Source organism: Cucumis melo, chromosome 12 (genome assembly GCF_025177605.1).
Source record: "Cucumis melo cultivar AY chromosome 12, USDA_Cmelo_AY_1.0, whole genome shotgun sequence".
Lineage (NCBI taxonomy): Eukaryota > Viridiplantae > Streptophyta > Magnoliopsida > Cucurbitales > Cucurbitaceae > Cucumis > Cucumis melo.
The window spans coordinates 1,143,453-1,166,467 of record NC_066868.1 but is presented as its reverse complement, the minus strand read 5'-3'; the positions used below and the strand labels follow the sequence as shown (position 1 = coordinate 1,166,467).

The following is a 23,015-nucleotide window of genomic DNA, read 5'->3' as shown; positions in this document are numbered from 1 at the left end:
TAGACTCCGTTTTTATTTTGGGTTTAAACTAGACTCCATTTTTATTTTGGGTTCAAACTAGACCTTCAATGATTTTTATATCTTAAAAAATCAATTTCTATTAAATGAAAATCAACCTAATAAGTTTTGGCGACAATTTGGAGACTAATCGATCTCGACAAATTGATGATTCATCTTTAGTTATAATTATAACATATGACTTTTATAAATTTGAATCCTATTTGATTATGTGATATTTTAAAAAAGAAAATATAAAAAAGAGAGAAGAAAATACTTAAAAATTCTTAAAAAGTATTTAAAGAGTAACATTTCTTTCCTAAAAGTGGGAAAGGTGTTTCCTAATCTCCATACAACAAAGTTCTTAATACTCTAATACATCAAAATTTCAAATATTTTGGAAATAAAAGGAACTAAAAAAATAAAAAGAAAATTTTGAATCTTTGAAATCACTTTTGAATTTAGAATATTTTTCAATATCTTATGTTTTACATACGTTGAAGAATAAAAAATCCAATTGATCTAAAAAAAAGCTCAAATTCAAACATAAAAATGTTGGACCAATTAAAGATAGTAACATTACAATGGAAAGTCTATTCAAATTATATATAAAAAATTTAAAACAAATTTGATTTGAATTTTTTTTTTTTTTTTTTTTTTGCTATATTTTCACCCACACATATATAGTACTATGCTTCTAAAAAAGAATAGTTGATGAACAAAATCAAAATAAATGATGATTAAAGAGGAAAAAATAGCATTTTTTTTTTCACAAAGTTTTGCTTTTGAACGAAAAATTCTAAGAACAGAGCTTTGTACTTACCTCTTGCGAATTCGAATTCAAATTGAAACAGTAAGTTTGAAATTGTAACAAGAACAGGATTTTTTTTTTGTTATTTTCCTTCATTGATTTTGGTTGAACTTTCAGGTGAATTTAGTAACTATAATTTGAAATTTACATGTTAGTAGTTGATCTTTAGATGAAGATCAAATCATACATTTGTTGTTCTACAAATTCCTCTATCAATCCTTCAAGAATATACGAATCAAGACCTTCAATTATACCTCCAGCTTCAAATTCTTGATGTTCTTCACAAATTTTACTGTATTTCCAATTCGATTCTCCTAATTCCATCTCAGTTATCATACAAATCTCTTCTTCATATCTTTCCCGTTGGATCCCATTATCAATCCCTTTTGTCTTCGCGATTTTTCCTCCGTTGACGATCAAATCGTCGTCGTCTCGAGATGGGTTCTGAGGAATTTCGTGCTCCGTTGATAATTTCCTTCTTGGGTTTATGGGGGAATTCGAAGCGGTATCTCCTGAAAATAGTGATTTAAATAATTTGAAAACTCAGTTGAAGAATTTTGAATAAGGAGTTGTTGATGAAAGCGAAATCAAACCTGTTAATTGGGTTGGTTCTTCTTGATCTCGTAGGAATTCACTGCTGTCGAGAACTGAAACTGGGCTTAATTCATCGGAGCTACACTCTGATTCTACTTTTCTTGTTGGTTTTCTTCCATGGCGGTCCTTCGTTGAAATTCTGGAGGTGGGTTTATTTCTTGAGACTCTCTTTCTTGATTTCTTCTTTTCTTTCAAATCGATTAAGACGAACTGTTTGGCTTCTTCTGGATCGAATATCTTCTTCTTTGTCTTTCTCACATAGGACTGTTCTGTTTTGTTGCTTCCCCTGTGTTTACATTTGTCTTCATCTTCCTTTCTTTGCTTGAATGCTCTACTGTTTCTTACTTTTGGTTTGAATTCTTTACTTTTTCTTTCTCCTTCAAAGCTAAGGATGAAGTAGTCTTCATTTTCAAGCTCAAGAAAGGTCGGTACCTCTCTAAATGACTTCGTTGATCTAACCTGTTGATGTTTGTTGTCTAAGTATTTGTAGAGATGCTCCACAGAGTTCATAGATTGGCTCCTCAATAGCGAATTATGATTCTGCTTCATTTCTGGCATGGAATCCAAACCCATTAGTCTGGCCACAATTCCAGCAGTTGCTTTTGTCTCGTTTGTTGATTTGACGACATTCAAATCCTTGGCATGAAGAACCTTGTCATCAGACTTCACTGAGCTAGTTTCTTCTGTGATGTGATCAGTTGGGTGCGTTGGAAGACTACCGGAGCAGAGAATTCGGCGGAGAATACCCGAAAGACAGCTGGGTGTAGCTGCTGCAGCTCTGGGGTTGCAGACATGAGCATCAAAAGTAGAAGAGGAGAAGGAAGAAGAAGAAGAACAAGAAGGAGAAGGCAACAACTTCATATTGAGTTGAGGTCAGTAGGGTAACAAAATTAGTGGAAAAAAAGAAGATATCTAAGTAAGAAGGGAGGTTTGGAAATTGGGAATTCCACTTTGAAAAAAGGAAAGGGGTGTTCTTCTTTTCTTTTCTTTTCCTTTTCTTGTTTTCGTGGTAAAGCAATTACAGAAAACAAAGTGAAGAAGAAAATTTTGAATGGGTTATGATGGAAAGTATGAAAGAGAAAGAAAAAGTGGCGGGCTTTGTGTTTGAATAACTTGCCTGCCTTAGTTGATTTATGATGGTTGGGCCAGGGTTATGTCTGCTTCCACTTTTGAAGGGTCAATTTCTTTAGTTTTGTTGTCTTCCCCAACTGACTTCAAACGTTTCAACAAACATATTCCATTGCTACTGATCATTTTTTTTTTATCAAGAGAACTGTTGATTTATAATATGATTTGATGCCAAAACCCCTCCCTTTGATTCAAATCTTACTGAGTACGTCTATTCGAAAGTTTTAATCGACATCCCTCAACAACGTCCATATTGTTGCCCTACCTCTCCAACATAAAGGGTTAAAACAGGCCCATTAGAATGAAAAGAGCATCGATTTAACTCATTTTGTAATCATTCAATAATAAACAAGTATTTCTTATTAAGATATATTATTATTCTATATGTTGAAAACTGAGCTTTCTTTTGGGATTGGAGATTGGATAGTGATGAATATGAACAAGCAAAAGCTTGGACATGCTGCCAGTGGGTTGAGGGTGAAACATAAAGAGTACTATACTAAGTGTGCCAGTTGAGGAAATTTTGGAATTTTATGGCAGTGTTCTGACTCAAAATGCTCTCTTTCTTTTTCTTTTTGGGTTTGCAGCTGAAAATGGTGACTGCTGTTTGCTTTTATTCAAACTACAGACCAACAACTGGGAGTGAAACATTAAACTGCCAATACAATATTGGTCCAGAAGATTATGCACATGTCCAAACCGACCACCTCTGGTAAGTAGAAGATTTTGGCTCTGTTCTTCTCTGTGTTTGTACTGTTTTGAAATTTGAAATTTTAGGATGAGGAGAATGGACTTTGTTAGTGTAATGAGTCATTAGTATATGCTATCAACTAAGAAGCCGGACCTCACTCCACATGATCTTGAACTTAACAGGACTATTGAATTTATTGTTTGGGGTAAGTGGAAGATAGGCTCGACTTGTAGGTTTTAGGTTATGCATTCATGTACTTGACAAGAAATGGTGTTTTCTTTTTTTGTTTGAGTTCACCTATGGTGGATTCAAATCTCAGACACTAAAATGAACATATGGGTAGGCTGTACAATGGGTTAGAGTGAAGTTAAAGGGTAAGATTAGTGGTGGTAGAGAGGCTACAAATGAGCTGACAATGGTGGTAGGGCAAGGGCAGAGGGTGGTAGCTGGGCCTCTCTTTGACATTTGATCATTTGGGCTTTCTTTGGGTTTAGAAACCTTTAAATATTTTATCATTTCCTTTTCTTTTTTGGGAAATGTTTCATCATTGGTTACTACCATTGCAATCAATGTTAATTATTACCTCTACCATCTGCTGGCTTTTTCAAAAGAAAAAATAATTAGATACATGCCGACCACGTCTATACATTCTATCCAATTGTTTAATCATGGGTTAAATTTACTTAACTTCTATTTCAAAATATTTCAAGGGGTTTCTTTCAAAAATATAAAAATGTAGAAAAATATTTACGAAACAATTCAAAAAACAGAAAAAGCTAGAGGTCCACCATCTAAAATACAAAAAATGTCTCGTTTGCGAATCTAAAGATCGTTTAGATATGGTTATTGTTTGATACCCGATCGTTTAGATATGACTACAATTTATGTGCAATCGTTTAGATATGATACACTTTTTTTAATTCTTTTGATACACGATCCTTTAGATTTCTTTATACGATCGTTTACTTTTTTTATATTACATTTAGTTACTTCAATCCAAATGATTTATTTTCAAGATTCTATCTTTTATATTTTTTATACGATTGTTTACATTGACTACTCCAATCTAAATGATTTTTTTTCTATATTATCTATACACAATTTTTTATTTTTTGTATACGATCGTTTACATTTGTCTACTCCGATCTAAATGATTTTTTTTTCAAGATTTTTTATACACGATCTTTTAATTTTTTTACACGATTGTTTACTTTTTTTTACAGGATAGTTTACATTTGGCCACTCCAATCTAAATGTTTTTTCAAGATTCTTCATACATGATCTTTTAGATTTTGCTATTTTTTTGTAAGAATAAAGATGATGGAAAGAAATCGCAGCGAAAAAAAAAAAAAGAGAAAAAGTAGAAAGACGATGGAAAAGCGAAAAAAAAGAGGAAAAGAAGAAAAATGATGGAAAGATTAAACGACGTAAATAAATAATTGAAAAATAAGAAAAATGATGGAAAGAAATTGTAGAAAAAAAAAGGAAAGAAGAAAGACGAAATCGCACGGCGAGAAAGACGATGAAAGAAATAGCAGGGGAAAGACGAATTGTGAAGAAGAAAAGAAAGATGAAATGACAAATCTGAAAATTAAAAAAAAAAACGACTAATTTTATGAATTTTGTTATACGGATCGTAAATAGTTTGATGTTTTGTTACATTTACAAGAGTTTCCCATATTTTAATTGATTTTTGGAGATTCTCAAGGTGATGTCTAAAGATCTCAAAGGGGAGAGCAGCTCGGAATAACTTGGATTTTCTGGTATGCATTTTTTTTTACTTCACATTCTGTTGCTGGTGTTACAAGGAAAATGGCTATGACTATGACTATGGGAAATATGGTGGTTAAAGTTAGAGAAAGGACTCCATAACTTGGGTTTGGCTAAAGATGAAAAAGTGGCTTTGTTAATCAATGCTAGCTGAGAGCTCCTGGAAGAAAAGCACTTGTTAGGGAACTATTTATATATATCTCTCAAGATCATGTTCATGATATTAATTTAATTAACATCCAAAAATGGGTTTGATGTTCATGTGAAATGTATAAGTCGCGTAAATTTTCTCACATTATTTGGGACTAATTGTTCTTATCAGTTTTATGTTGACTTGTTTGGTGTTGGTAGGGATATTGAATGTCTCCATTGGATTGTTGAGAGCTATGTAGAGGAGGGCTTGGTTACATATAGTTCATGATCATCAAGGTTTGGCAATTTTGTGTGACTTTGCATATTTGCCGAGAGGAAGGTGGAATTAATGAACTAGCTAGAAGTGGAGGTTATTTTGGAGGGTTTAAAAGAGATTGATCAAGACTAACGAGGATCCAATCCATCTTTGGAGGTTGAATTTCTTTTGCTTGATATTGGAATCTTTCTTGAGGAAGTCCGTTAAAGCCCCTTTACTTTTGTCATATTTACAAGGTAACAAATTCGGTCATGCTTTTATGATTTTAGCATCCTCTCATGATTGTTCTTTAAAGAAATGACTAACTTCCATCTCTTCTATTACGAATATGTTTGAAGATAGAGAATGTGAAAGGAGGGAGGAGAAAAAGAAGGAAAAGAGGAAAACGCTTTCGGTGAATGGTACAAAAGAATTAGAAACCTCCTATACTCACTTTCATGCTTTCGGTTTAAATATTAAAAAAAATGTTTTTTTTTCTTCTTTTTGAGAAATCAATTATATTGTCTTTCAAATTTTTATATTAGTTATACAGGTATAAGAATTTGATTTTCATCATTTTCATATTGTGTTTCAATCCAAATTTTCATTTTTTTTAAATTTCAAGTCTACGATAATATAGAAAATGATAAATAATCCGCTAGGAAATGATACATGATTGTATAGGTAGTATCAACACAATCATATAGTTTATTTTATCGATGGAAAAAAATGCTTCAAATCTAAATGATCTTGTTCACCACCCTAAACGATTAGGTTGACTATGGTACACGATTGTTTAGATAATTGATACACGATCGCAATTATTTTTAAAAATGGGAAAAATGCTTCTATTCTAAACGAATGTGTTGACCATCCTAAATGATTGGATTAACTATGGTAAGCAATTATTTATATCATATCTACATGATCGTATAGTTCTTTTTAAACGATGGAAAACGAGACTAAACAATCGTGCTGACTAGGTAAAAGGGTCGGGTTGGGTCAACTCGACCCTTAATTGCCCAACTTGATAAAGTGACTTTATTTTTTCAATTTCCTAACTCAACCCAATCCAACACAAAATTTAGCCCAACCCAACTCTTACCGTTTGTGTTGGGTAATCCGAGTGGGTCAAATTATTGGTTTTTTTTAACATTTCTGAAAAGAAAAAAGGAAGCAAAAAGCAACATGGAAAAAGAGAGAGAGAGAGAAAGGGAACAACTTTAAATATGAAAGTGAAAGGACAAGTGAGGGAAGTGGATCCCAATTGTAGTCAGAAAATAATGTGTCCCACTCCCTAATCCCCCACTAAACCACCACTCATCTCTTCTTCTTCTTATTAAACTCTTAATTTAAATTTCCTTTTTTAGATTATGTTTTAATATATATATATATAAAAAAAATATCCAATTCAATGACATTATAATTGAATACTATCATTTACTAACTTTGCATCTAATATGTTTAATTATTTTAAACAACTACAACATACATATATACTTATTTCATAACAATTTTAAATGCATCTTATTTTAAGTACTATTCAAAATAATTGTTGAAATAATAAATGGTGATAGAAATTGCCACGTTGTTTTGTTGTTTTTGAGTTCCACGTTAAAATTTAATTTTAGTTTCTTGTACGTTATATCTATTTTTGTCAAATTGTAGAAATTTTATACTAATAATGTTTTTGAAAAATTGATTATATTATTTTGACTATTTTTATTCACATTTAATAGAATACAAATATCATTGCTATTGATTAAGTGATAACTTTCTTTAAAGAGAAAAAAAATTCATACTAAAATAATTGCTTCCCATATTCACACTATGGATCTCATCTCATCTCATTTTTTTTTTTAATTCTTTTTGCAAAATGGATCTCATCTATTTAAATATTAACATAGGGCCCATTGTTTCCCTTTAATGGAAATTATTATTAAATAATTAGATTTGTTTGTTTGAAATGTCAACATTTTTATTATTTATTTTTATGAAAGAAATATTTTGCTTGATTTTTTAGATGGGTGTGAACCATTTAATTTATTTCTTATGTTTTTCTTCTCTTAAGACAAACCTTTTGGCTTAAAAAGTCACTAAAAACAAATATAATCGTTGAATTTTAGTTAGTAATGATTTATTCAATATGTTCTTAAACTATTAGCGTAGACATTAATATGTAACAATTATAGAAAAAAGTAGTACAAAAAGTTTTCAACCTTTCATTTAATACCATCATGTTCACTTTGTTTTCTTAGCATTTTTCAATGCTATCTTGGGCAAAATCGTGATCCAGATCAAAACACATGTTAGCTAGTGAGGTCGGTGATGTGACGATGCGACTGTGGGTGGGTGGTGCCTTGATTTCTAATGACAAAAATGCAAAAAAGAAAAAGCATAAAAGACAGAAAAAAATAGAGAAGGAGAAAAAGATTATAAAGAAGAAGAGAGGTACATTAATAAAGAAGAAAAGGTAACTGATTTCCAGAAGAAGAAGAAAACCAAAAAAAAAAAAAAGAAAGAAGAAAATGAAAAACACCAACAAGGAATAAGAAAAAAAAAATCGAAGTTTCTGTTCAATTCTTCCATCTTTGAGTTTAGTTTAAGATTTTAAAATGTTAGCATTTATAGTAATTATAATATAAAACATTTTACAACTTTTTTTAAAAATTGTAAATATAACTAAGTCTATCAAGAGTTCTATAATTGATGACTCAGTTCTAACAGATTTTGCTATTTTTGTAAATTTTTAAGACATTGTTATATATGTTAATATTTTGAATTTAATTGATATATTTACGATCTCGTAACTTTATTCATGAAATTTGAGATTTGTTCTAAATTGATCACTAAATCTCAAAATTTAAAAGTGTAACACTTAGTTTTCATGTAAATACTTACGTTTCTTCGTTGCTTATAAAAATTAAAGTTAAAAATTTTATTTCATAATTATTTTAAATTAAGTAATCAACATTTAACATCAAAAAATTTAGTTAAAAAAAAAAGGGACAGAATAGTTATCAACAACTTGGAGGGTCAAACAAAAACTAATACCAAAATTTAAAAAAGAAAAAAGAAAAAGGAATTTGAGAAGAAAATCACAAAGACCACAAAAGAAGAAAGAAAGAGAAAGAAAGAAGTGAAGTATAGAATCTCCAACCCTACATTTATAGGATATGGCCTCCAAAGGAAGGGATGTTGATTAAAGAGCCTTCCTCAACCAAAGGTATGGTCCCCTTTCATCATAATGTGACATTTCAATATAAAACAAATTACATTTTAAATCTACCAATCTCTCCTGCTACGTTGGAATCGACCTCCTTTGTTTGGTTGTGTACATTAAACGTCATTACACGAATTCCAGCATCCAACTTGAATAAATTCAAATACTTATTAATCACCGTTGAATTATTACATTAGCTATGTATTGATTCGTAGTACGTATTTATTCATTTAGTTTTATCAAATCTTCATTTTCAATAAGAATAATGAGATTTAAGGGAGACTAATGTAAAGGATCCATGAATTTCAATTAAAAAACTTTTGAAGTTGCAAAATCTTGTACAAAAATAATAGTAATCATATTAATTTTTTAACGAAGCATAGATACAATAATCATGAATAGTCAAAGCTCTAAACTTGTATTAGACTATTCAGCAAATCATCCTAATTCCATCTTTTATTTTGATAAATAGAAAACTTTATATGATTTCATATCATGGTAATCAAATTTATGAATTCTAAGGAGTAGTAAGTCAATGTTTTCTATTAATAAAGTTTTTAAATGCTTCTTTATGAATAGGAATAATGTCCTTGTTTATGTGAGAAAGCATCCTACACATTTTGTTTAGTTCCATTTGAATATACTTTTTAGGTTGATCTTCACCTACTTTTTTTTTTTCTTTTTCAAAAGTCTCGTTTGAACATATATTTTAAGATGGGTTAGGTTTATTTGAGTATAAGAAATTGCAAAATTTCTATCTCCTTCACATGCCTTACCCTAATTATATAGTTGATTTGTTGTCAACGTAACATTCTAAATTTTTAGGAAAATTTTGTCTTAAATCATTTGGGTCTTATTATTGAAGATTGAAGCTAAAATTAAATTATTGGATTATTGGATCAAGATAATTCATGTTAAAATTAAATTTATGAAATTTTAAAATACTAATTTATTGAGAAAAATTGATGATTTGAGTTGCCCTGAGATCTTGAAAGAAAATGTTAGTTTTAGTGGAATTGAAATTAATTAATTAATTATATATATATATATATATATATATATATAATTAAGAATTTAGATTTTTGGTCAAATATGATATTAATTATTTAGTTTTGTATAAATAACTAATACGAAAAAATAAATTTAATTATATGAAGAAATATAATTATAATTTTTGAAAAATAAAATGGAGTTAATAAGAAGAGAGATGGTTGATGTTGATTGGTGGGGAAGAGATAGGAATTGATTGGAGAAAGAGAAAGAGAATAAAAAATATATATGTATTTGTATTATATATATATACTACAAAAGGAAAATAAAATAATAATGCAACATTCAAGGTTTCGTGCATTTAAAGAAAAAAGAAGTAAAATTAAAGGTTCTTCGTCTTTTTCCGAAGAAATTCTACTTTGCCCACGCTACTAGTCCATATAAGCATGTGTATAATGGTTAAATTTATATGCTTATCTATCTTATAAACATTATTTATATTGAAAACGTTTAGACTAGATATTATGCTAAAGTCTATTGATTGATTGATGCATACTAAGAATAGCAATGATTGTTAACTTTTTTGACATGTATGGACATCTTATGTTTTATGTATGAATTGTGTTCCCTTGGTATCACTATATGTTTTGTGTGTTATCATCGTTGTTACCATGTTATCATTCGTATATTATGCCTATGTTGGAATGAGTTTAATGACTCATCCAAAAAGCCCCTAATAGGATATAGAAGTACCCACGAGCAGTTGGTAAATTAATAATAACCTCAATTTTGTTTTGAAAATTTTAAATTGTTACGGTTTATATATTAAAAAAAATTGGTTATTATTATTCTTAAAAATTTTACCCTAAAGTTCACACAGACTATGAAACTTAATAAAAAGAAAATTGTGAAACAAAACCATAAATATGAAAACGAATAAAGCAGTTGATTAAAATTTATTTGAGAGGGAGTGAGTATGGTTATGGAAGTAGATGAACTAAAATTATGTATATCCACACAACTAGAAACATAAAAGTAATAAGAATAAGAAAAACAATAATGACAACAAAAATAATAAAAAGAAAAGGGATGCAAATAGATGAGAATTGAATTGAATTTATTTTGGTTTTTGTTGTGAGAGGGATGGGATCAAAAAGGAAAAATGTTTTCTTGTTTTGTTCTCTTAGGGGTAGTTTGGGAAATGTAAAAAATACAAAGTGCAAACTAAGACAACAAGAAAGAACAATTCTAAAGGAAGGGAAGAGAGAACTCAACTAAACAAAAGAGAATCGATTTCTTTTTTTTTTTTTTTTTTTTTTTTTGTTTGAATAAAAATTCTAATTTTAGTAGTGGTAAAGATAAGGATCTGTCTGGTAAAAGACAATATTACCCTGGTCACTCACATAGTGGTCTTGTTTAAGGCTATTCACCAAATTGTTTACCAAATGAATTGGAATTGGCCCTGATTTCTTTGGCTCTCTATAATACTTCCCCAATACTCCCTTAGCTGCCTTTGTCTGCCAAAATAAATTCAAACACATTCCAAATCAAATTCATTTTTATGTTTTGACTTTCTATATCTCTTCTCTTACTATTGCTTTTTTTTTTTTTTTTTTAATTCTTATGTTTCTTCTCTATGTTGTACACTACAATATTTTATTTTATTCTTCTTTATTCCAGTTTGTGTAAAACCTTTTGTTAGTTAACACGGAAGGTTAGGATTGCTTTTCTTGTTTTCCTTTTCCACCTCTTGTTTGTTACTCTTTAAGATAATAACTCTACTCATTTCAAAAATAAGCCTAATTAATGGTATTTGGTCAATATTTCGAAAAAGGTCTCTCCCTTAAAAGGTAAAAGTTAGGCATAAAAATTTGTTAAATAAATCGGATTAAAAAAAGAAAGAGAGAGAATAGGACAAATTTGTTTTGTTGTTTTCCATTCTATAAATTGATGCTTCTTGACCTAATTATACCGTTATATATATAAACACTATGACATGAAGAAAAATAATTCCTAATCTCTCATTAAAAATATGTTAGAAATTAATTTGAAATTAAGACTTGAAGAACATTTTGAAATATAAAAAACAAAGACAAATCACATTGCTATCATCCAACCACCTACAACATCTGAGAACGAAAACTTATTTCGTTGTCAAATCAAACACAAAATAGAGCTATTCTCTTACCATAGATTTTTAAATAATTATTCCTTTCAAAGTTTGTTCATAATTTTAAGAGATTTTGAAATATTTTTTCTTTCCAGTTTTCTTTTAACTGTCGTAATAGTTTGGTATGTCTTGGTGTTTTAAGAAGCTATTATTAAATTCTTCAAAAAAAAAAAAAATATAGACAAGTACATTTTAAGCATTATTTAAAACATTAGAATATTTCTTTCTTTAGTTCAAATGTTATGGAAAGTAGAGAGAGATTCGAACTTTAAACTTGGAACTTCTTCTTGTTGAAATAATTTTTATAACAGTTGAGTTGAGTTGAGTTTGAGTCGTTTAAATATTAATTAAAACAAAATCCCACACTTGTTGTGTGGGGGAATAAAGGGTAAAAAGGACATACCGCTTCCACAAGATGATAGTGAGGGATTTGAGGAAACAAATGGTGGATGACATGAGTTCCAATATCATGATGGATGTTATTGAACAATCCATAATCCCGATCAACGGTCGTCAGCCCACCACGTAGGTAAGTCCATTCCTGTCCATCAAAATTTACAAATTTAATCATTAAAAAAGGAAATCCCCACTTGGGTTTTTCAAAAATTTGCTTTCCCAAGAAAATTAGTGGGAAAAAGAAATTCTATATATCTATATATTTTTATTTTTTTTTCTTTACCTCTCCCCTGTACCATGGCAGCTTCTGTTCATACCCATGGTGGTGCAAATATGTCACAACGTCCAGCCACATTACAAATATCTTCAACAAAAAGAAACCCAATTTGTAATCAGATCCAAACACAAAAACCCATGAAGGAAAAATTAAAAAGTTGGAAACTTTTTTAATAATTAAAATGGTGAGTTGTGCCATGTGAGAGAAACAAATAGAAAAGGAAAATCTTTTAATGTTGAAAATGCAAAGATGTTGACCATCATTAGATCTCATTAATTCATTCTTTAAAAGAATTTGAGAAATGCACCATTTTTAATGGAGGAAGCAGGTAGGGAGTTCCTTAATTTCGGCTAAATAGTTTTCATGTTTTTTTTTTTAAAAAAAAGAAAAAAGTAGTTACCCAGTAAGGAACGCCGTAGAGTTTGAAGATTTGGAATGGACCAAAAACGAAGGATAAATAAACTAAAAGAACCGCCATTAATGTCCAACATGAAGTTGAAATCACAATGTCTTTTCTTTCACTTGGAGCAAATAAATCACTGTATGGATTGAAATGAGATCCTTCTTTCCCTGGGCTTCTCCACATCTGCAAAAATTACCAATATTCAATCACTGTTTCGAAACAAATCGAGAAAAACTGAAAATACCGAAATGAGAGATAAGATAATTACAAGGTAAAATGGGTATGCGAGAATGGGGAAAGGTAAAGTGAATCTGAGGATTCTTGTTCTTCTCTCCAGTTGTTTATAAGTCTTCTTTGTCAACTGATACAAACGAACCGTCATTGGAATGAATGTAAAAGCTAAACAGATGAGAAAGAAGAAAAAAAAAAAAAAAAGAGAGATCTGACAAATCTGACGAACGTACTGGAACCCAGGATTCGTCTTTCTCCACATTTCCATGGTTTTGATGATGAGTTCTGTGGCTTATTCTCCTGTTTCAGAAAAATCCAATCGTGGTTTCAGATGCAGATTTCCAAAGAAACAAAATTATGAACAGAAAAACAGAGGAAGATCGATCTGGGGATTTTGATTCGGGAAGGAGGGGGAAATGGTACCATCCATGATAAGGAACCAAAATGAAGGAATGAAGAAGAAGACCCATGAAGGAATTAAGCGCAGAACTGTTGGAGAAGCTGCCATGGCCACTGGAAAAAGAAAAAAAAAAACAGAGAGATCGGAAACAGAGAGAAAAAGAAAACAGAGTGTAAAAAACAGAGGAAGATGAGGATTCGAACCAGTCATGACCGAGGACGAAAATGGCCCAAAACATGGTGCCCTGAGCAAGCCAATAGATGGGCCAAAAGAGCCAGGAATCGAAGAAGACGGCGGCGGCGACCAATGCGGAGACGACGGCTAAATCTCGAAGAACGTAAACGAGAGAGCGCCAAGGGTTCTTGACCCAGCAATGGGGAGGAATGGCAGCACGGATCTCGGCTATACGGAAAGGAGGAGGGGCGGAGGGGTCGAAAGGGACAGGAGCGGCGGCAGTGGCGTTGCCGTTGCCGTTGCCGTTGCCGTTAGCCGGCAGAGGAATGGCCATATTTCCCTTTCGAGAGAGAATTGGAGGAAATGGGAAATGGCCTTTTTTTCCGATTTGGTATTTGTGGTTGACAGAAAGTTGGAAGAGAGAAAAAGGGTAAATGTAAAATTGGGGAAAGATGGAGATTATAAAAAGGGCCAATGCTCATTGGTCTCTTTGCTTACGAAAGACAAGGCCACTCACCCATCTCTATGCCCCTCTTCTTCCCATTGCCCCAAAAATAATATATATAATAAAATTACTCTTTTGGTCCTCGTACTTTTAGGTTTTCCTAAAACTTCCCTACGGATGGTTAGTTCTGTGCTTAACCTAAACTACGTATGCTTTTGATGTTGCTTTCTCTTTTTTAAACCTTTTTAAGATCGTGAGTTTCTTTTTTGTTAGTGTTATTGTATTAGTAATCTAACAAAGTTTGCAATATGTATTTCTACATATCACATCTAGTGGCTAGTGTGAGTTTGGTGGAATTTAATGATCACGTGTCCTTTAGTCGTCGTTGGGATGGACTATCTCTCTCTTATGATGGCTAAAACATTTAACCGTCTTGTTGTTGTAAGTAGATGGTCCCCTTCCTCCTCCTCACCATGGATTTTCCAAGATGAATTGTAATGGGTCTTTCTTTAATAGAGATGTGGAAATTGGTGTTATTGTGTATGATTCAAATAGTGATGCTATTTTGACTAAGGAAAGCTTCCATTTCTTAATTGGCTTCTTCGGATTTGTCGAGTTCATAGCTAACTATGAAGAAATTTCTAAAGCCATTAAATGTGATATCTGAGTTAAAATTAATTCTCTTTTATCACTTGTTATCTCTTAATAGAAAAAAGTTATATACACAGACGAGATTTAAGTTTTTGTTGATTCCATTCATGGAATGTGACATTGTTGATTCTTTTTACATCTAACAAGACCTTACCTATTAAACATTTTCCAAATTTAAAAAACTACTTAACACAAAATTAAAAGTTTCATATCTTATTAAATACAAATTTTAATAGATCTCGTGAATTTGAGTTGTACATATTAGATTTGTTAGACATAAAATTGACGATTCAAAAAATTATAAACACATGCAATGAAATTTAAGGACTAAATCTATAATTTAATCCAAAATAACCATTTTTTAAAAAAGTAATTTTGTAAATGTGTATTTAAAACGATAAACATTAAAACATAAAGAAAAAAACATGGGAGTAAAAAGATGCAATATTAGGGGTGTTCAAATAACCCGACAATTCGAACAACTCGAACTACTTAACCTAAATTGTAAGGGTTGCGTTTGGTTAGTTTTTATTTTGGGTTGAGTTTGATTGAATTTCTTATTTATTATTATTATTATTATTATTATTATTATTTTGTACGGGTTAGGTTTGTGTTACATTTTTTAAAATCTGGGTTGACTCGACCCAATTAGAATTTATAATATTATTAAAATATATCAGAACTTATAAAAATTATAATTCATACGTATTATTATGAAGTTTTTTTTTTTAAAGTTTGTAATAGATATGTTGAATTTTAATATTTAACATTTGAGTTTTATGAGATTTTAGTTATTAAGATGTGTTGTAGAAAAATTTAAGTATTTTAAGTTAATAAATAATAAACTTAAAAATAAATAAATAAATAACCTGACAACCCTGTAGCCACCTAATTTTGTCCCGCCTTATTTAAAATTAATTCTAATTTTTCCTTTAATTTGGTTAATTTGTTAATTTTGTGATTAACCAACTTTTGTAAAAAAAATATTATGTGAATAGTTTGGTTAGAGTAACTAAATCATTTAGTTAGTCTAACTAAGTTAGGTGGAGAAATACCAAATATGCTAAGTTTTTTTTTTTAATTTGATTTTGGTTATTAAAGACTACATACAATTTTGATATGAATGCTAAAGTTGCTATTATTTTCAAATTTAAAAAAAAAAAAACTAGCCATTTGAAGAAGCATTATTGGTTATAAATAATCCTTCTTCTTCATCCATGGAACACAAAACAACATAAAAGAAAATGCCACACAAAAAAACCCTATAAATTTTTTAAACCTTCGCATCCTCTCTTCTTATCTTTTACTTCCCTTAACCTTCATATCTTCTTTAAAAAACATTTTATTTTCTCTTTTAGTAACCCCTAAATCTTCATCTTTCTCTCTACAATGCCAAGAATCCAACAGACAAAAAACTCTAACTCAATTGAAGATGTATGATAGGGTTTTGGTTTCAATGATCCATATCTCAAACAACATGTGAGTTTAGTGAGATTTCAATCTTTTTTTTCTTTCTTTTCCTCTCTTCTTATCTTTTACTTCCCTTAACCTTCATAGGGTTTTGATTTCAATCTCAAACAACAATAATTAATAAAGTATTATGTGGTATTATATATTTGTACCCTAAAACACTATACAAAAGGTTCCCTTTGATCCTTTGATTTTGAAATAGGCCTACACGTTGATGTTGCATTTCACCCATGGTAATTACACACAACAATTTTCCATACACAAAAATGATGTTGGACACGTGTCTCGATCAAATATAACGTTATAAATGTGAATAGCAATTAGATATGGATTGAAAAATTTGCATGTTTCATAATAATCAAAGTCTTTGAATAGTAGAAAATTTCCAACCACATGATTGCGAGTTGTGATGGTCTCACCAAATAATTTATATTCCATGTGTGACTGATTTACATAAAACTTAGAGTAAAATTCAATTTTCAAATCTCAAACATTGATGTTTTTAAAAACTCTACTATCAGTCTCATTACTTTTAGTTTAACAACTAATTGAAAGAGGGAAGTAAGATCTTTACATCTAAGTAGAGAACATTATGCCTTACCAAGTGGACTATATATTTAGGTTGTAGCTCAAACATAGTGTAATTAAAGTGAGTAATTAAATGAGTACAATGTTAAAGTTATTCATATTAGTCTTTAAATTTACACAATATTAAATTTAGTGTAATTAATATAAAAGGGTTGTTGTTCAAATTTCAAGGTCAAGAATACTTAAGTAACGAGTTTGAGTTAGAACATCAATATAATAGAAGTTTTATCAGCTATTGAGGGCATATAAGCTATTCAATAAGAATAGAATCTAGGTCTAACGGTCGATCGAAGTGGACTTAATTAGATCAAAGGTGATTAATTTGCTTTGTCAAGAGAAGACTTCACTTGTCAAGATTTGATGTCCTCGAGAATATTTATCTTGGTAATAGTTTTGTTAATATTGCACATTTTTGTCACATCTCTACAGAGAAAGAACAAATAAGCCGATGCTTTAACAATTTTGACATACTCTCACAATTCTTCTTTAATCTGAAAATATATATTTTTTTAGATAGTATTCTTTCTGTAATTTATGATGAGATGAGAAAGTGAGGGTGGGTAGTATTTTTTTTCTATATAATCCACACCTCATATCAAAAGTGGATTTTGTCTTCAAATTCTTTAATTTCTTATGATAAAAGGAAGATTGATGATGGGAGAGAAGGGTTTGTGTGACATTGTTGAAATATTAAAAAGTGAAAACAAAAAATAGTGGGAAGCATAATTATCTTCTTAATTTTATTTTTGTATGTTTGGTCTGCCAAATGGAAAATTCATAATTTTTCTGACTATGAGTAAATGTTAAGTTTCCTTTTTCATTTTTCTTCAAGATTTTCTTAATATGAGATATGGAAATTTGAAAAATATTATACCTCTAACAAAATATATATATATATATATATATATATATATATATATATATATTATTTTTTTTACAACAAATAGTGTGGAAAAGATTAGAACCGCTAACTCTTAAAAGTTATGTTGATCACTTTAACAAATCTATACACACATGAAGAGATTATAAAAGATTAAAAGAAATACGGATACATAAAACATAAATATTCGATCTTAGATGGAGATACTCGATCTCCCACTTTAGAATTATATTTGTCAAAAGCTGAAAAGAAAAAGAGGTAGGTGAACTTAAAAAATGACTAAGAAAGAAAAACATGCTTTATAGAGTCTAAGGAGAGGAGATTACATAGAAAAGCAACCCTTACCTTTTCTTTTTCATCCTCTTTTTATTTGCCATTGTACAATATTTTGTCAGCAAAAATGGGTCCCAACTAAGAAACAACTTTAAAAGTTCAATGTGTGAAAAGATAATTATTATAATGAAAAAAGTGAAACTAAAATAATGTTTTATATATATTATATATATACCATTAATGATAAATAATCAAACATAAAGGTAAGCTTATTTTCTTTCATTATACTTCCAAAAAGTGTTATTTCAAAAGAATATGTTGAACTCAAAATGGCTAATACTACTCTTTCTAACAATAATGATAATATCAATAATAAAAGAAAAAAAGAGTATCATGTAATTAAGTTATTGAGAAAAAGATACAAATTACAATAAAATGATTTAAAATGTTTAATAAACAAAATCTTACTAACTCATTTTCTTTTACTTAATTTTTATTTATTTTTTAATTAAATTGTATCGATCGATATATAAAATCACAACCACCAAATTTATTGGAATGAATTCATTCTATTGTATTAGTTTTATCAAAATGTGCAATGTATTTTAATTTGAAAACTCACCTATCCAAGAAACAAGAACTAATGAATGTTTTTGCATTTTGTTTGTATTGAGATGTGTTTAATTGGGTAAAGTCAATTTAAAATACATTGGCTAATCAAGGATTTCTAAATTTTCTATTTCTATAAGATTATTTTTTAATGTATTACCCCACCAAAATGTAATCTCCTCATTTTGGTTGTTGAAAAATCATTAGTCCAAATGCACCCATTTGCCATTTTTAATTGTTATGTGCTATTTTCAAACATCTATTTTGATTTAACTATTAAGAGTTGATAAAAGAAAAGAAAAGTAATGTAATTTTTCTTTTTATAAATTTAGAGATGTCTAAAATCAAACCAAAACATAAAATAATATGCATTATAAATCATAACTATATATAAGAATTAGAAGGATCTTTTTGTAGTCAAACATGGGATTGGGGGATTATTTGCTTTCCCACTCGACGACCACGTCTGCTTCTCTAAACTTGGACACAAGTGTTGATGAAGCAATAAAAGAGTAGTGGGCCAATTACCCATTCACTGATTTTGATTTAATTACTCACTTTTTCGATTGGTTTTGTGCATCACCCTTAATAATAATTAAAGACTACGTGTGACAAAATTGAAGGGTAACATATGAGAGACGATTCATGTATATATTATTGTTGGGACAAAAATATGTTTTTTTTTTTTTTTCGTTCATACAATTTTGACTTTTTACTTGCTAAATATGATAGAAATTTGTATGGAAGGTAGAAAATAACACTATAAGAAATTGGAGGTTTCCGACGTACAAAACGGCGTCTGAAGAAAGGACGTTGGGATAAACGGCTATTCCTGATGATGTGTTCCATACGTTGGGACAAGGTGAAAACATTATTTTAATATTATCTTTTTCCGACGTGTCATGATTGTCGCCACGTACCTGAGACGACGTGAAGCGGTCGACGTCCTTAAAAAGGGTTTTATTTTAAAAACGAAAAAAAAGGAGAGTCGTCATAAAAATCTTAACCATTATTACAATTAATATGTTTTTTAAAAAAATGTAGGATACAATTAGGTGGCTAGAATGATAAGCGTCAGAGAATAAGAAGCCATTCCCGACGGTTGTCAACCAGCATCGAAAATAGGAATATAGTTCCCGACGACTTGCATGGGGCATCAGGAATGGGACACCTGTTCCCGACGATTCTCAATCGACATCGGAAATAGCTAATATAGTTCTCGACGGCTTGCACAAGCGTCAGGATAATCTCAAACATTAATTATGTGTAAGAGCAAGATCTCTGACGCTCCATGCATGACGTCGGGAATGGGGACACCTGTTTCCAACGCCATTAGTGATTTGTGGGGACTGTTTCTAACTATTCTCGACGAGTCGCTAAAGGCGTAAGGAGTTCCCTTTTATATATTTCGTTTTAGTTCTCTAAAAGACAGAACTGAAATTTCGAAAAGAAAGAAAGGAGAAGAAGGAGAAGACTTTGCCGCGCCCGTCATGTCTTGCCCTCGCCGTCTCGTCGCAGTTCTTCCATTTTTGGTAAGTTTCAAATCGTTTCTTGTTATAAAGTGTAATTTTTATAAAGTGAAAGTTAGAATTAGTCATGTGATTCTAAACGTTTAGATTTTAGTTCTCCTTGTTTGATAAATCTTTGTAAATAGTCTTTATAGTAGTTGTTTACTATTTGTTAGGAAGCCATTATCAAAGATGCAATTTTTTTGTTCTCAGGAAAACCATTGTTTAAATTCTCTTTTGAATCAGGTGATTAAGGATGTTGTTTCCATAACAAGGTTATTCAAATAGGAATTCGAAGTCGGTAAAATAGCTAATTGATTGTGTTCAAAATTCAAATAATGATGAATTTAGTTGTTTGCGTTTTTTTTTAATTCTAACATTCTAAAAGTTTAGATTTTAGTTCTCCTGGTTTGATAATTCTAAAAGTTTAGAATTCATTTCCAATGCTTTTTCTGATGGTTGTTTTGTTGTGTTGTATGTATATTAATGATTGTTTTAATGGTCGTTCTGTTGTGTTGTATGTATATTAGAATTCTGATAGTTGTTCTGTTGTATGTATATTGATGCTTTTGAATATATTTTTGATGCCTTTTTTTATGCTTGTTCTATTTTGATGCTTTTGGATGTATATTGTATGTATTTTTGATATCGAACTTGTTGTGTATTTCAGAATTATGTGCAACGAAGGAACTCAAACAGAGGAAGGGAAGTTGAACATTATTTTAGCTAGTATGATCATAGAGACATAGACAACATGTGTAAAGAGGGTAGTTGGACATTATTACAAGCCACATCCGAAGAAATATAAGCTTGCTTCAAACAGAAAGAACTCTAACTCTGATTCAGAAAATTGATTCGGAAGAGAGGAGCAGAAAATTAAAAGATGGAGAACCGAACAGGTAAGCCATAAAAAGTTTCTCATTAGCATATTAGGTAAATATGATTGATTGTTAAAAAAGCTATCAATCACATTTACTTAATATGCAAGTAGGAAACTTTCTATCGCTTATCTGTTGGGTTCTTGATCTTGTCATTTTCTCCAATCAATTTTCTGAAACTACTAGAGTAAGGGTTATTTCTGTTTGATGCAACCTCGTGTTTCTCCTGATGCAACTCGTAATAATGTTCAACTTCCCTCTTTGCACATTCTACCATGTCTCTATAATCATACTAGCTATAGGATGTCGAGGCAATGTATAGAAGTTGAGAAATTGGCATCGACGCTTAGAATTATGTTTAAGTTTTATTTTTCACTTCATATTATTCATGTAATTTATATTTGAATTATTTGAATTGCCTACGAACATGTACTTTTTTTTAATATTTCAATTAATAATAAATTCGATTTGGTATTTTAATAATTCATTTTCAATTTTAAGTTAATTCTAATTCAATTTAGAATTTTATTAATTTTACATTAATTAATAAAATATGGAATTTTAATAATTTTTACTAGTTTTACGTTAATTAATAAAAAATAAATTAAAAAGGGATAAAAGCCCTTGCACAACGAAAGAATTAAGGAACCATTATTCAATTTAATTTGAAAATATAAAAATACCAATACATTGGCAGAGAAAATTACAAAACTAATTTCTATGACTATGGCTAAGCATGATGTATTTAAAAAAATTACAAAGAGGAGGAAGAATACTTAGATCGTGGACGACTCTAAATCTACTAAAACTCAAAATTGGTGCACCACCACTCGGAAACCATTCTCTGAGAATCGATTTTGGTTTGTGGGAACCAAAATTGGAAGGGAATTATCAAAGAAAATTTTCTTTTAGAGAGAATTGAAGCGTACACAAAAAACACAAAACTCCTCTGTTCTAACGTACCGTACCAGTATCTCCAAAAGTTGGAGAGAAAAACAGGGAACGTGGAAAAACCATCCACGTTCCCTATTAATTTAACCAATTAAATTAATAATTATTTAAATCATATTTAATTAATATTTCATTTAAATCATATTTAACTGAATATTTCTTCCATAACCTATAGTTTTAATATGTATCATATACACATTAAATTTTAACCAATAGTTTTAATATGAATCTACTTCACATTAAATTGATATTTGAACTCATTCAAATATTTTTCTCTCATAAATTAATTTTGAATTATATCCAAAATTAAATTCATATATTAAAGTTTAATTAAAATATAAACTTTATATTATAATGTATCATCACACATTATATTAATTCCCAAAGTAGGTTGGAACATTTCAAACTAGTTATGAGATTAATTGAATGATACCAATATAAATAAACCTCATTACCCTTTACGAGCTAGGAAGAGGACGTACAGATCAGAAGCTAGAACGATATGATTGGCTAAACTCAATTACCACATTAATCAATATTCGTTAACTGTGTGTACACTCCACTAGAGACTCACAACTGAACACTTCTCACGGTAGATATATTTATGTGTCCACGGATATAAACCAATACTAGTAAGTTAGTCCTTCACAAGGGTTCGTAACACCAACTGAATCAAATTACCGTTTTACCCCTAGATTACTTCTAGTCTTTAAATACGAGTGCTCCTCTAATGAACAACTTGTTTATGGTCCAACCACTAAATAGAAGCCCTTCTCGTGCGATAGAAAGGGTAGGGCCCTTTGTTCAAGTCCCAGAGACACCATTTAAGGGAAGACTCATTTACTTACCTTAAAGTCGAGAAGTAGTGAATTTCATCTTGTGTGATTATGTTCCCAACTCCCAAGTCCCCACTCGATCTTGTCCCCAAAATGATAAGCATATTGAGTTGACAATCTGGCCACCCCCACCTGTACAAATCAAAGGACAATCCCTTGCGAACAAGAGTTCATAATACACTCATGATTAACGGAGTTATATCTAGTGGTTACTATTTCGTGGTCCAGTCTTATGCAAACTCATTGCATAGGATACCCACTTGCATGTCACCTACACGAACGC

General features: G+C 30.3%; 2 protein-coding genes and 1 long non-coding RNA gene across 3 annotated transcripts; 1 reads left to right on the top strand and 2 right to left on the bottom strand.

Annotated features, from left to right (window-relative positions):
• Positions 1-856: 856 nt before the first annotated feature.
• Positions 857-2,263, bottom strand: LOC103497072 (uncharacterized). Its single transcript, XM_008459143.3, has 2 exons — positions 1,402-2,263; positions 857-1,320 (listed from the first exon to the last, which is right to left on the bottom strand). Exons 1-2 carry the CDS (start codon positions 2,261-2,263, stop codon positions 974-976), a joined length of 1,209 nt encoding a protein of 402 aa, XP_008457365.2. The 3' UTR covers positions 857-973.
• Positions 1,179-5,918, top strand: LOC103497073 (uncharacterized). Its single transcript, XR_539323.3, has 7 exons — positions 1,179-1,313; positions 1,436-1,547; positions 1,884-2,274; positions 3,118-3,242; positions 4,921-4,984; positions 5,343-5,636; positions 5,739-5,918. It is a non-coding gene; the product is annotated as an uncharacterized LOC103497073 (long non-coding RNA).
• A 4,770-nt stretch (positions 5,919-10,688) lies between these two features.
• Positions 10,689-14,180, bottom strand: LOC103497071 (acyl-lipid omega-3 desaturase (cytochrome b5), endoplasmic reticulum). Its single transcript, XM_008459142.3, has 8 exons — positions 13,673-14,180; positions 13,493-13,582; positions 13,303-13,369; positions 13,107-13,199; positions 12,836-13,021; positions 12,442-12,522; positions 12,166-12,303; positions 10,689-11,109 (listed from the first exon to the last, which is right to left on the bottom strand). The coding sequence occupies exons 1-8, from the start codon at positions 13,975-13,977 to the stop codon at positions 10,936-10,938; spliced, it is 1,134 nt and encodes a 377-aa protein (XP_008457364.2). The 5' UTR covers positions 13,978-14,180; the 3' UTR covers positions 10,689-10,935.
• Positions 14,181-23,015: the final 8,835 nt, after the last annotated feature.

What these genes read in the sequence shown, in the direction of transcription:
- LOC103497072 (XM_008459143.3), bottom strand. Translation starts at nt 2,263, where the DNA reads ATGAAGTTGTTGCCTTCTCCTTCTTGTTCTTCTTCTTCTTCCTTCTCC. An exon ending in AGAACCAACCCAATTAACAG is followed by an intron (nt 1,321 to 1,401) that starts GTTTGATTTCGC and finishes CACTATTTTCAG; the next exon opens with GAGATACCGCTTCGAATTCC.
- LOC103497071 (XM_008459142.3), bottom strand. Translation starts at nt 13,977, where the DNA reads ATGGCCATTCCTCTGCCGGCTAACGGCAACGGCAACGGCAACGGCAAC. An exon ending in AAGACGAATCCTGGGTTCCA is followed by an intron (nt 13,200 to 13,302) that starts GTACGTTCGTCA and finishes CGTTTGTATCAG; the next exon opens with TTGACAAAGAAGACTTATAA. An exon ending in ACTATCATCTTGTGGAAGCG is followed by an intron (nt 11,110 to 12,165) that starts GTATGTCCTTTT and finishes TTATTTTGGCAG; the next exon opens with ACAAAGGCAGCTAAGGGAGT.